General features: G+C 43.1%; 1 protein-coding gene across 7 annotated transcripts in view; it reads right to left on the bottom strand.

The window, feature by feature from the left end:
* ANKS1B (ankyrin repeat and sterile alpha motif domain containing 1B) overlaps positions 1-15,069 on the bottom strand; it is a 740,833-nt gene that overhangs the window by 258,338 nt on the left and 467,426 nt on the right. For all 7 annotated transcript variants that reach the window (XM_043491651.1, XM_043491643.1, XM_043491691.1 and 4 more), the window contains one exon: positions 2,647-2,799. In XM_043491651.1, coding sequence (XP_043347586.1) covers positions 2,647-2,799 — 153 coding nt within the window. The remainder of the gene's footprint in view (positions 1-2,646; positions 2,800-15,069) is intronic.

Here is a 15,069-nt window from a genome sequence, read left to right as displayed (position 1 = left end):
TGCTAACTGAATTATATTTTATACAGTTGTTAATAGGCTAATATACAATAATTAACAAGAAAAGAACAAAAGAGAAAAGAAATGAGTAAAATATACATTGAATAGACTGAGATGACACTTCTGAGCCTCTACTGCTTATGGCAGAAGGTTAGGACCAGAGAATTGTTAGAGTAAGAAATCTTGTATAACTTAATCTGCAGTGTTCAGTTTGGTGGGTAAGAGGTGGGTAGCTACAACAGTTATTGCTTTTCAAATAATTCTAGAGCTGATGGCATCAAGGATGGTGTCTGCCAAAGTGGGAATGAGCAGGGACAATTCTCAAAGGAGATATAAGGTTAATCTTTAACAATTGTAGGGTCCTATTCTGATTTGACTTACACCAGTTTTACAGTAGTGCAACTCTACTGACTTCAGTGTAGTTACTCCTCATTTACATTAGTCTAAGTGAGATCAGAATCAGGCCAGAAGCCTTTAATGAGGTTTAAAGAGCCACTGGGGGGAGCTACAGGGTAATTTGTTGCCAATTGATTTTGGCAAAGTGTTCAAAGTGCATAATTATTTCAGAATAGGTAGTATGGACAGGGAGCCCTGTGAAACAAAGTTCTCCACCTATTACCTTGTTCAGCTCAGTGCTGGTTATTTGTCTGTGTAAACTTCTGAAATAAAGTTTTTCTGATTTTATTTCACTGACTCTGCCTCAGTCTTCACAGTTATACTTTTTAAAAAAAAGTCACATTTAGAGCTAGGATCTGGACATCAGCCTCTAAACTGTCTTCAGGTATGTTCATACAATACCCATTGAATTCAATGGGCATTATGCATGTGTAGAACATCTGAGGAGAAAATGGTCCTTACATCAATCCATTTTCATGTTAATAAATGCGTGTAATGGGATTTTCATGGGACCATTGTGAGGAGAAGAAATTGTATCACATAATAATTTTATCTTTCAATTTATGAATTCTCTTTTTTCAAGTCCCTGTTCTGGGCTGCATCTGAGCTGAGCTCTGTGCAGCTCAGGGGATAGTGGAACATGGCTTTATACCATCTTTATGCCCTCCCTTCCCCAACCCTGGGGTTCATTGAGTTTTCCCCAGCATAAGTTAGAGCAGCTACTCTAACTTATGCCTGGCTGCCTATGGCCCTCAAGGGACTGTTCTGGCAGTCAGGGGTTGATGGAGCATAGAAGCACTATGACAATGCCCTCTTCACCAGGGAGAGGAGTACCTCTGTTTCTGTGGGGAGGGCAGAAAGCACGTGACATAAGTGGTCTTTGCCATCCAGGGAACCCCCTACAGGCCAGTTCAGCTGTCCGTATGGATGCTTGGAGCAGTTGTAGCATCCATCTTTTACAAACAGACAACAATTCAGTTGCAGATACCTTAGCCTCTGTGGAAGTTATATATGATAATGTTGTGTTGTCAAGTTAGTTATTCGCAAAAAGAAAAGGAGTACTTGTGGCACCTTAGAGACTAACAAATTTATCTGAGCATAAGCTTTCGTGAGCTACAGCTCACTTCATCGGATGCATTCGGTGGAAAATACAGTGGGGAGATTTATATACACACACAGAGAACATGAAACAATGGGTTTTATTATACACACTGTAAGGAGAGTGATCACTTAAGATGAGCCATCACCAGCAGGAGGGGGGGAAGGAGGAAAACCTTTCATGGTGACAAGCAAACTTACATGAAAGGTTTTCCTCCTCCTCCCCCCCCCCCGCTAAGATGCCACAAGTACTCCTTTTCTTTTTGCGAATACAGACTAACACGGCTGCTACTCTGAAACCTGTCAAGTTAGTTATTATAACCGTGCAAAATTGGGACTTGCTCTATGGCCAATATATAACACCTTTACAGTAACTTCCAGGTATTTGTGCATCACCAAATCTGTCTTAACTGAGAGATAAGAAAACAAGGTTACAATCAGAAGTGAAGAGTTAAAATATTTTGTTCCTTAAACATAGTTTCTTGAGTACATTCAAGGCTTGTTTTATCTATGCTTCATTTTGCCGGAGTATATGAAAAAATAAATTATAAGCAAACTTATTGCAAGTATTGTTGCTATATTCTTCTCAGTCAAACTGGAGACAATATGTTTTATAGTTATCACCTTTGTTTTCATATACTTTTAGGAAAAATGTACTTTAAAAGAGTTGTTAGTCTTCCTGAAGCCAAAGACATACCATACTAATTTAGTTACATGATTAAGAGAAGGACCAAGTAAATGAAAATTAAAGGTATATAAGCTGTAATGCAGTGGTTCTCAAATTTTTGCATTTGTCACCCTTTTCACACAGCAAACCTCTGAGTGTGACTGCCCTTATAAATTTAAAACACCTTTTTTATATTTAACACTATTATAAATGCTGGAGATGAAGCGTGGTTTGGGGATGGAGGCTGACGGCTCATGACCCCCCCCATAATAACCTCATGATCCCCTGAGGGGTCCTGACCCCCAGTTTGAGAACCCCTGCTGTAATCTTTAACTATAAATAAGAGATAGGAACAGTATAAGAATATCAATTTATATTGCTATTTCTTTTCATATTATCTCTTTGATTTATAATGGGACACATTGAAGGGTATTTAAAAGTATGTTCATAGCAGAATTGCTTTTAATTCTACAAATAGATCAACTTACATTAACTAATTCGCTCTCCCAGATTTTTTTCACAAGGTCCATCGATGTATAGCCATTAATCAGAAAGGATTTGGTATAGTCACCCAGTTCAATGGAGTCCAGCCACTCTGCCACAGAGGTGGGGTTGTAGCCATCATTACCAGTCTGCTTCATCTGAAATGTACAAATGGCTAAGTATTACTAGAAATATTATTAAGCACCTTTTATGACAACAATAAAATGTGTTAAGTTCTTTGGATCAGAGTTATCTTCATTTGACCAAAAGGTAGGTAGAATCAGAGACTAAAATAGGGAAAGAATAAGTTAAAAATTACTTAGACAAGTTAGATGTCTTCAAGTCACCAGGGCCTGATGAAATACATCCTAGAATACTCCAGGAGCTGACTGGTCTGAGCCATTAGTGATTATCTTCGAAAAATAATGGAAGATGGGAGTGAGTCCAGAAGACTGGAAAAGGGCAAATATAGTGCCAATCTATAAAAAGGGAAATAAGGACAACTGGGGAATTACAGACCAGTCAGTTTAACTTCAGTACCCAGAAAGATAATGGAGTAAATAATTAAGCAATCAGTTTGCACCTAGAAGATAAGAAGGTGATAAATGAGAGTAGTTCACAGTAAATCTGTAAGGGCATATTGACTGGGGTCCTACAGGGATCAGTTCCGGGTCCAGTTCTGTTTAATATCTACATCAATGACTTAGATAATGGCATAGAGAGTACATTCAAAAAATTTGCAGATGATAGCAAGTTGGGAGGGATTGCAAGTGCTTTGGGGGGAAAGGATTAAAATTCAAAATGATCTGAACAAACTCGAGAAATGGTTTGAAGTAAATAGGATGAAATTAAATAAGGACAAATGCAAAATACTCCACTTAGGAAGGAAGAATCAGTTGCACATACAAAATGGGAAATGACTGCCTAGGAAGGAGTACTGTAGAAAGGGATCTGGGGGACATAGCGGATCACAAGCTAAATATGAGTAAACAGTGTAACACTGTTGCAAAAAAAGCAAACATAATTCTGGGATGTATTAGCAGGAGTGTTGTAAGCAAGACACGAGAAGTAAATCTTCCACTCTACTTCTGCTGATTAGGCCTCAACTGGAATATTGTGTCCAGTTCTGGGCGTCACATTTCAGTAAAGATGTGGACAAACTGGAGAAAGTCTAGATAAGAGCAACAAAAAATGAGTAAAGGTCTAGAAAACATGACCTATGAGGAAAAAGAAAAGAAGTACTTGTGGCACCTTAGAGACTAACAAATTTATTAGAGCATAAGCTTTTGTGAGCTACAGCTCACTTCATCGATCAGATGAAGTGAGCTGTAGCTCACGAAAGCTTGTGCTCTAATAAATTTGTTAGTCTCTAAGGTGCCACAAGTACTCCTTTTCTTTTTGCGAATACAGACTAACACGGCTGCTACTCTGAAACATGACCTATGAGGGAAGATTGAAAAAATTGGGTTTGTTTAGTCTGGAGAAGAGAACACTGAGGGGGGACACAATAACAGTTTTCAAGTACATAAAAGGTTGTTACAAGGAGGAGGGAGAAGAATTGTTCTCCTTAACCTCTAAGGATAGAACAATAAGCAATGGGCTTAAACTGAAGCAAGGGAGGTTTAGGTTGGACATTAGGAAAAACTTCCTAACTCTCAGGGTAGTAAAGCACTGGAATAAATTGCCTAGGGAAGTTGTGGAATCCGCATCATTGGAGATTTTTAAGAGCAGGTTAGACAAACACTTGGCAGGGATAGTCTAGTTAATACTTAGTCCTGCCTTGAGGGCAGAGGACTGGACTGGATGACCTCTCAAGGTCCCTTCCAGTGTTATAATTCTATGAATATTCCTTTAATGATTAGTACAACCTGAAACATAGAACTATTAGGATTTTGATTTTACTTTTCTAAATTCTACTAAGCTACAAATAAGTAAAGAACTGTGACTTCTCTTTCTGAATTGCTTTGAATGACACAAGTGAAGATTTTCAAGTTAGCTATTAATGATAAAATTTGAAAGAATAAAATATGTAAAACCTCTGCATGTTCAGCTGTTGATGACATACCATTCATATGAATATATAAAGCAATATATAATAGTACTGGTAGGGCTGTCAAGCAATTAAAAAAATTAATCGCAATTAAACGCACTGTTAAACAATAACAGAATACCATTTATTTAAATATTTTTGGATGTTTTCTACATTTTCAAATATATTGATTTCAGTTGCAACTCAGAATACAAAAACTGTACAGTGCTCACTTTATATTTATTTTTTATTACAAATGTTTGCACTATAAAAAACAAAAGAAATAGTATATTTCAATTCACCAAATACAAGCTGTGATAAATGAAGTGTGTGTGGCAGCGGGGGGGGGGGGGGGAAGGAAGGGGAGTAGCTCCCTTTGATGAACAGCCACCCAGCCAGTTAGCTGTAAAATCCCTCTTTGTAGATGGTCTCTGCTTGCTTTACCTGTAAAGGGCTAAAAGTCCCCCAGGTAAAGAAAAGGAAGTGGGCATCTGACCAAAAGAGCCAATGGGAAGGTAGAACTTTTTAAATTTGGGACAGAAACTTGCCCTTTGTCTGTTGTTCTCCAGAGAAAGAGACACGGTGCAACAATGCTATAAGCAGGAATGCTGTGTAAAGTTTGAACCAGATATGAAAACCATCAGATCATATCTAGAACTACTTTTAACAACCCAAATATGTAAGTAAATTAGGAATGTTTAGGAAGACGCGATTAGGTTTATTTCTGTTTATTTTTTTAAGGCTTCTGGACTCCTCTGTGCTAACCCCAGAAGCTTTTGTTTGCTTGTAACCTTTAAGCTAACCCCCAAGAAAGCTATTTTGGAATTGCTCTTTTAAAATCTAGCAAAAGCCTAAGTTCCAGATGTATTTTCTTCCTTTTTTGTTTTTAATAAAATTTACCCTTTTTAAGAACAGGATTGAATTTTTGGTGTCCTAAGAGGTTTGTGCATATGCTGTTTCATTAGCTGGTGGCAACAGCTAATTTCCTTTGTTTTCTTTCTCAGCTCTTCCCCGGGACGGATTGAGGGAGTGGTGGTGGTGGTGAAAGGGCTTGAGGGTGCCCCACCAGGGAGGAATTCCCAAGTGCTCCTTCCTGGGTCCAAGAGTTTTTTTTTTTTTTTGCATTTGGGTGGTGGCAGTGTTTACCAAGCCAAGGTCAGAGAAAAGCTGTAACCTTGGAGTTTAATACAAGCCTGGAGTGGCAAGTATTAATTTTTAGAATCCTTGAGGGCCCCCACCTTCTGCACTTGGAGTGACAGAGTGGGGATTCAGCCTTGACACAAGTACTGTAGTACAATCTTTTTATAATGAAAGTTGAACTTACAAATATAGAATTATGTACAAAAATAACTGCATTCAAAAATAAAACAATGTAAAATTTTAGCGCCTGCAAGTCCACTCAAGTCCTACTTCTTGTTCAGCCAATCGCTCAGACAAACAAGTTTGTTTATATTTGCATAATGCTGCACACTTCTTGTTTACAGTGTCACCTGAAAATGAGAACAGGTGTTCTCATGGCACTGTTGTAGCTGGCGTCACAAGATATTTATGTGCCATATGCACTAAAGATTCATATGTCCCTTCATTCTTCAAACACAATTCCAGGGGACTTACATCCATGCTGATGACAGGTTCTGCTCAATAACAATGCAAAACAGCTTTGTTTTTTGGTTTTTTGGTGGTTCTGCATCAGAGTGTTGCTCTTTTAAGACTTCTGAGAGTATGCTCCACAACTCATGCCTCTCAGATTTTGGAAGGCACTTCAGATTCTTAAAGTTTGGATCAAGTGATGCAGCTATCTTTAGAAATCTCACATTGGTACATCCTCCGAAATTGCTCTAACATGAAATATATGGCAGAATGCTGGTAAAACAGAGCAGGGGACATACAATTCTCCCTCAAAGGGTTCAATCACAAATTTAATGAATGCATCTTTTTTAATAAGCGTCATCAGCATGGAAGCATGTCCTCTGGAATGGTGGGTGAAGCATGAAGGGGCATGTGAATGTTTAGCATATCTGGCACGTAAATACCTTGCAATGTCAGCTACAAAAGTGCCATGCAAATGCCTGTTCTCACTTTCTGGTGACATTGTAAATAAGAAGGGGGCAACATTATCTCCTGTAAATGTAAACAAACTTGTTGGTTTAGCGATTGGCTAAGAAAAAGTAGGACTGAGTGGACTTGTAGGCTCTGAAGTTTTACATTGGTTTGTTTTTGAGTGCAGTTATGTAACAAAAAAAATTCTACATCTGTAAATTGCACTTTTACAACAAAGAGATTGCACTACAGGACTTGTATGATGTGAATTTAAAAATACTATTTCTTTATAATTTTTACAGTACAAATATTTATAATAAAAATAATATAAGCTTTGATTTCAGTTACAACACAGAATACAATATATATGAAAATGTAGGAAAAACATCCAAAATATTTAATACATTTCAATTGGTATTCTATTGTTTAAAAGTGTGATTAAAACTGCGATTAATCTTGATTAATTTTTTTAATTAATCGTCTGAGTTAACTGCAATTAATCGACAGCCATAAGTACTGGATCAAGCTGCATATGCCAGAAGAATGAACTACAGAATAGCATCAATGTGCAATAATATTATAAGTATCACATCGTTAAACAAAAGTGTAACTATTGCTAACTTAGTCATATATTACAGTAGTAAATTTTAAAGAAGATTTAGGAGGTTTAGAAGGCCTTATATTTTGCACAGAATTTATGGTATGTTTGAAACTTTAATACAGTGAGTGCTGGTAGCCAGTCTCCTACTTTCCTCTGCTATACACATTTTTACTTTAAGGGAACAAAACAAGTATGACAGGAGCATAATGCTTTTGAGCTTAAGTTTTAAGTGAATGACAATGTAACTTCAAAAGTAGAGACTGCTCTACTTAAAATCTTGCCTGAACCAATTGTATTTCTTTACAGTTAATTTGAAATGTAATTTGAATTCAAGGCAGTAGAAAAAATTTGCTTTTGAAAGCTGGAGTAGCGTTCACCAAAATATACAATGCTGTCACTTCAAATACTTGGCAGACACCTAGTACATCATGATCTTGATCTTATTTTGTTGCACTTTCCTGGAGGAACAGGCAAAACTAGGCACACTTTGGGGGCATGGGTGTCTGTCACTCTGTTCTCTGGCTCTTTGTTGCACGTGCTGGATATAAAACTTTATACGATGAATGTGAGATTGTTGTCTTAGATCATAAAACAGGGACTGGCAGGTTTCCTCAGAGCTGCGGACCGCGGAAGCCCTGAGAGCTCTGATTCTGAGGCAGTCCACCTGGAGGCTGGTGCCCGACGAGGGCACCCCGTGTCCCCAGTTTCTGGGGAAGCCTGCCCTGGAGTCAGGTCTCTTAGCACAGATTGGTAGAGAATGACAATTCCTCCCAAAATTTTGAAGTTCTCCATGAATTGGTTGTTCTGAATCAGAATGAAACCAGACTTGAAATTCTCTGTGAAACAGAATTATTATTCCCTGCCCAGCTCTACTACAGCCATCCATAACTCAGTTTTTACTATAAGGCTGCTCTACATTAAATCTCACTCATTGACATGAGAGATACAGCCCTTCAGTCACAGAAGTAGAGATGATAGACTAAGTAGCTTATTACTTATTCCATGAACTCTCCAGTTCCTGTTTTATGATCTAAAACAACAATTTCACATCATCATAAACTTTTATAGCCATCACCTGCAACAAAGAGCTAGAGAATACATTGGCAGACCCTCCGTGCAGCATGCCTAGTTTTGCCAGTTTGGTAGCAGTGCCTGGTCAGGACGCGCATGTGCAGTAGCTGCCTTGTGGTACCATTGGCACTTACGTGTCCCAACCCCCTCAGTTCCTTCTCTACTGTACAGCTCATATAACGAACTCCAGAGTAGAGGGGAGGAGGGTGGGTAGCAGAGCACCCATAGCGACACACATCTCAAAGAACCTCAGTTACTGCACAAGGTGAGTAACCTTCTCTTCTTCGAGTGCTGTCCCTGTGGGTGCTCCACTTTAGGTGACTGTAGAGCAGTACCCCGTTATGGAAGGTTGGATTCCAGAGTAGGTTGCACAGTTGATGATAATACCGTAAGGCTGAGTATTGCAGAGCTTTTCGTTATTGCACAGTGGTTTGTGAATGTGTGTAGTGAAGCCCAAGTGGCAGCCTGACATATTTCTTTGATTGGGACATTATATAGAAAAGCAGTTGAGGTAGAAACAGCTCTCGTTGAATGGGCTCTGATCCCTGTCAGGGGTTCTATACTTTGTTGTTGATAACATAGGTTGATGCAAGTTGAAATCCATTTTGATAGTGTGTTTCAAAATGGCTGTGCCTTTTGTTCGTTCAGTGGTGGAGATGAAGAGTCTTGGTGACTTATGGAAAGGTTTTGTTCTCTCTAGGTAGAATGCTAGTGCTCTTCTAACATTTAGTATGTAGAGAACAGATTCCTGGATAGACTGCAGGGAAATGTACAGGTTGATTGACATGGAATAATGAGGGTACCTTTGGTATGAATTTAGGGTGTGGTCGCATAGTCACTTTGTCTTTAAAGAATATAGTGTAAGGCGGATGGGCCATGAGTGCCCCGATCTCACCCACTCTACGTGTTGAGGTGATCGCAACTAGGAACGCTACTTTCATTGTTAGGTGTAGTAGTGAATAGGTAGCAAGGGTGCTTTGGTAATTCCTCTGGGGACTAAGTTTAGGTCCCATGCTATTGTAGGGTTGCAGACTTTAGGGTACATATTCTGAATTCCTGCAAGAAAGCATTTTGTAATTGGATGTGTGAAGGTTACGAAACCATCTATCTTGTGGTGGAAGGCGGATATGGCTGCGAGGTTTACCTTGAGTGAACTAATGGACAGCGCTGAATGTTTCAAGTGTAGCAAGTACTATAGGATCTCATGGATTGGTTTTGTATGTGCAGAGATGTTTGTCATGACACCACGAAGTGAACCGTTTCCATTTATGCAGGTATCTAGTGCGTATGGTGATTTTCCTGCTATTTAGTAATACATTTTTAACCTCTTCCGAACAGGCTAGTTTGTCTCATTGGAGTCATCAAGGAGCCAAGCCTTCAGGTAGAGTTTTGGTAGATTCGGATGAAAGATTTGACCCTCATCCTGAGACAGGAGAACCCGTCGAATGGAAAATGGTGGGAATGTGTACAGGAGGGGAGCATTCCATTGGATGAGGAAGGCATCTCCTAGGGAGTGTGGTCCTAGTCCTGCTTGTGAGCAAAAGCTTTGGCAATTGCGGTTTTGTGCTGTTGTGAACAGGTCAGTGTGTGGTAGTCCCCACATGTGGAATATGTGTTGTGCTACTTTGTTGTTCAGCTCCCATTTGTGTTCCTGGGAAAACTGTCTGCTCAACATGTCTGCCATCGAGTTCTGTTGCCCTGGGAGGTAAGACGCAGCAGCAGTAATAATGTGGGTAATGCACTGGTTCCATAGTCTCATGGCTTCTGTGCATAGGGAATGAGAAAGCACTCCTCCCTGCCTGTTTATGTAGAACATACAGGCTATGTTGTCTGTCATTATTCTTACCGATTTGTTTCTTATCAGTAGGAAGTGTTTGCACACATTGCGAACTGCTCATAGTTCGAGTAGATTGATGTGTAATGATGACTCCTCAGGAGACCATTTCCCTTGGATTTTGTGGTGGTGCAAGTGTGCACCCCATCCTATCAGTGGGGCATCTGTGGTGATTAGGATGGATGCAGGGATTTGTTGGAATTGAACCCCTGTGCACACATTGCTTGGGATTGTCCATCTTGTAGGGACTGTGTGACTTTCAGTGGTAGTGATAGGATTTTGTTTAGGTTGTATCTGCATTTTATGTATACCATCCTTAGCCATCCCTGGAGACACCGCATGTGCAGTCGTGCGTGTTTGACTATGAAAGTAGAGGCAGCCATGTGTCCTAATAGTTGCAGGCATTTGCGTGCAGAGACTGTCAGACTGCTAACGATCATAGATATGCGAGAAGTTGTGAAAAATCTGGACCTTTTTAGGGAAGCTTTTGCTTCTGCTGAATCTATGTAAGCTCTAATGAAGTCTAGTTGATGCACTGGAACTAGTGTCGATTTCTTTCTTGTTTATCTATAGGCCGAGCGTATGGCAGAGCATTATAGTTCTCTGTGTAAAGTTTGTTGCTTCTGTTTGAGTGTAAGCCTTTAACAGGCAGTCGTCCAAGTATGGGAATATCATGATTTCCTGTCTGTGTAAGTATGCTGCTACTACTGCCAGGGCCTTGGTGAAGACTCTCAGAGCTGTGGATAGTCCGAATGGTAGCACTCTGTATTAGAAGTGGTCTCTGCCTACTGTGAATTGTAGGAATCATCTGTGTGTGCGGTGCATAGTGCTGTGAAAGTACGTGTCTTGTAGGTTAAGGGCTGAAAACCAGTCTTCCAGTGCTGGGATTATTGATGTCAGTGTGACCATTTTGAATTTGTGGGTATGAACAAATTTATTGAGTTTCCTGAGATCTAAGATAGGTCTCCATCCTCCATTTTTCTTTTGTGTTAGAAAGTAGTGGGAGTAGAACCCTTTCCCTCTGTGCTCTATTGGAATCTGTTCTATGGCACCTAGCTGTACAAGATGGTTTATTTCTTGACTCAGAAGATGCTCGTGAGAAGGAACCCTGAAGAAGGATGAGGAAGTGGGGTGGGTAGGAGGGATGGAGGTGAAAAAGGATGGTATATCTTGATATTATTTCCAGCACCCAACTGTCTGTGGTGATGGATGCCCATGCTAGGTAAAATGGTGGAAGTCGGAGGCCCAAAGTTTGGGTATTCAATGTAATTTGCTCTGGAAGTTGTGGGAGGTCGACCCTCAACCAATCATTGGTTCAGGTTGTCATGATTCCTATTATACTGATGGAATCATCTGCGTCTATTTGGGGATGTATATATACCAAAGTATGGAGTGTGGCACAGGAGTCCTTCACTGAGTGCAGGACATCATCTGTTTTTGATGAAAATTTCTCCCAGTCCAAAGGGAGATCCTCTACTTTGGTCTGCAGTTCCCGTGGGATTCCTGAGGCTTGCAGCCAGGAGGCTCTCCTCATGATTATGGCAGTAGCTACTGTATGGGTTTCTTTGTCTGCTGTATCAAGGGAAGCTTGTAGTGCTCTTCAGGCTACTATTTGTCCCTCCATCATGATGGCTTGGAAGGAACTCCTTTTCCTCCGGAATATTTGGTAGGAACTCGTTGAGCTTTGGTAGTTGTTGTGGTCATACTTCGCCAATAGGGTGGTATAGTTCGCCGTGCAGAATTGGAGTGTCACTGACGAGTATACTTTTCGGCCCAAAAGATCTAATCTCATGGCGTCTTTGTCTTGAGATGTGTTCTTAAATTGGGGCTGTTTACCCATCTGATTTACGACATCCGCCACCAATGAATTTGGTTGTGGGTGGGAGAATAAAAAGTCCATGCCTTTGTTGGGAACTGTAGAGGGGCTTAGCCTGGTTCCTCCCTCTTCGGGGTGATGGGGGACCACACCGCCTCATTATGTCCTCACGGTTGCTGGCATGGAATCAGTCTGGTTCCAGGAGTGACCAGGGAGATTCCACAAAACAGTTATTCGCGCCCAATCAAGGGCAGTGAGTGCCAGTGGGCGGTGGCTCAGGTCCTCAGACAGGACTGAGCAACAGTTCTACAATTACCAAGCCCAGGCCCTGGGTCGGGCAGGGCAGCAATGAGTCTAAGGCTCTGGCCCTTAGGCAGGGGCTGAGCTCAGCCAGGTTAACAATAAGCCCAGGCTTTTGGCTCCAAAGGGCTGGGGAGTTAGGGGGAGACTGCCACCCACAAGTTGGGTGGCAGGGGGGATGCAGGTCCACCCACTCCACTGCATCCCAGCCCGGAGCCCTAGCAGCGGCAGAAGGCCTGCTGCTGAGTATGTGGACTGAGATCTCCCCCTCTAGAGGTACCTGGGTCAGGATGGTGTCCTCCGGGGGGTCAAGCACCATGGGATCCTCAGGGTAACTGGTGAGGGGTAGGCTTGACAGCTCCTCTGGGCTCTGGTCAGCGTCAGGCATTGGTTGGGCAGGCCAGTCTTTGGGTCCACTGCCTGTTGCTGGGGTCTCCCAGCTGAGAGCTAGGGCGGAGGCATCTGGTCTCTCCAGTGGCTGCACCCCAAGTGAGCTCTGACCCCATGCTTTTCTACTTCCTGTCCTGTGCCTGACCCTCTTGAAGGCAGGCTCAGAGCTCTCTGGCCCCGCCCAGTCTGGTGTCCGGAGGGGCTTGTCCCTCTCCGGGGTGGTGGGGGACCACACCACCTCATTATACCCCCCCCAAGTCTGGCTCCCACCTGTCGATGCCAGACTCTTCCAGACCTCCCAGGTGGGACAGAAAGTCCACATTCGCGTAATCTTTACCTGCCCTATGTTGAACAGTAAAAGCATAGGGCTGTAGCGCCAGGTACCAGTGCATTATTCTTGCATTATTATTTTTCATTTTGGCCAGCACTGGAGGGAGGCGTGGTTGGTGACCAATGTGAAGGGGTCCCCGAGGAGCCCATTTCAAGCCCATTTCACTGCAAGGCCCTCCTTCTCTACAACCGGTAGTTCTTCTCCCATGGAAACAATTTCCAGCTAATACACAAGACCGGGTGTACACAAGACACAGTTCTCCATTGATCCCCTGGGACAGGACGGCTCCAAGTCCTACTTCCAAGGCGTCTGTCTGGAGGATGAACTCCCGGTCAAAGTCTGGGCTATATCGGACAGGTTTGCAGCAGAGACTCTCTTTGAGTGTCTAAAAGGCATCTTTGCACTCCAAGGTTCAAACCACATGCTGGGGGCTGTCCTTGGTCAAAAGCTCGGTCAAGGGGTCTGTGATGGATGTGAATCAGGGAATAAAATGCTGATAGTAGCTGTCAAGTCCCAGGAACTGGCGCACTTGGCACTTTGTGGTGGGTGGCAGGCAGGCCGCCAGGGCCTGAACCTTTCCCACGAAAGGCTTCACTTGTCCTCTCCCTATAGCGTGCCCGAGATATGTGGTCTCTTGCCATCCAGTACGGCATTTTTTTGGATTGGCTGTCACCCCGGTTGCCTGCAGGGACCTCAGGACCACAGCTACCTGCTCTAGGTGGTCCTTCCAATGGTGGCTGTAAACAACCACATCATCCAGGTATGCTGCAGCATAGTCTTGGGTGGGGTTGGAGAATGCGGTCCATCAGCCATTGAAGCATTGCCGGTGCCCCACGGAGGCCGAAGGGCATCTGAGTAAATTGATACAGGCCCATTGGGGTGGCAAAAGTGATCTTTTCCCTGGAGGCTGGGTTGAGGGGGATCTGCCAGTACCTTTCACTCAGATCGAGTGTGGTGAGGAAGCAGGCCTCCCTTAGATGGCCCAGCAGTTCATTTACACGGGACATCGGATATGCATTGAATTTTGAAATGGCGTTGACACGTTGGAAGTTGATACAGAAGCGCCGTGTTCCATCGGGCTTGGATACCAGCACTACCGGGCTGTGCCATTCGCTTTGCGATGGTTCAATGATTCCCAGGTCTAACATAGCCTGTACTTCCTCTTCAACGATTTGCTGCATGCGGTATGGCAAGGGCCTGGTTGGCTCATGGATCACCACCCCAGGCTCCGTCTGAATGGTATGAACAACTAGGATTCTGTATCCCGGTTGGACTGTTAAGGTTCATGGGAACACCTGCAGAGGCACTGGGTCTGCTTACGTTGCCCCTCGGTAAGTGTCTCTCTGAGCTGGGGTCCCACAGAGTCCTCTGTCAGGAGTACACAAGGGCCCAGCTCTGGCTCCGGTGGGTAAGGGTTAATTAATAGCCCCTCTCTCTCCTGTCAGGGCTTCAGAAGGTTGACATGGTATAGTTGAGTTTTCTTGTGCCAGTTGAGCTGGTTGACCTCAAAGGTGACGGGCCTGACCTTTTGGACCACCTCATAGGGCCCTTGCCAACAGGCCAGTATCTTTGACTCACTCAAGGGCAGGAGGAGCAGGACCCAATCGCCGGGTTTGAAGCTGTGGAGCCAGGTGTCCCCGTTATAGGCTTGGGCCTAAGCTTCCTGCGTGGCCTTCAAGTTTTCCCGAGCTAGGGCTCTTGCTTGAGAGAAGTGTTCCTGGAGCTGGAGGACATACTTCAGGAGGCCCTGGGTCAGTGATGGGGCTTGCTCCCATGTCTCTCGCATGAGGTTCAGCAGCCCCTGCAGGCAATATCCATACAATAGCTCAAAGGGGAAAAATTTTGTGGAGGATTGGGGCACCTCACGGACTGCCAGAAGCAAGGGTAGGAGTAGCTGATCCCACCAGCGTAGGTCTTCCTGAAGGAAATGCTGTGCAAGTTTTCCCCAGCTGTGGCTAAACGATTCAACCAAGCCGTCGGTTTGCAGGTGGTAGATGGAGGTGCGCAGCTGCTTAA

The sequence above is a fragment of the Dermochelys coriacea genome, chromosome 1 (assembly GCF_009764565.3).
Source record: "Dermochelys coriacea isolate rDerCor1 chromosome 1, rDerCor1.pri.v4, whole genome shotgun sequence".
NCBI classification, from domain to species: domain Eukaryota; kingdom Metazoa; phylum Chordata; order Testudines; family Dermochelyidae; genus Dermochelys; species Dermochelys coriacea.
The sequence above is the reverse complement of the archived record's forward strand: the minus strand, read 5'-3'. Positions and strand labels throughout refer to the sequence as shown.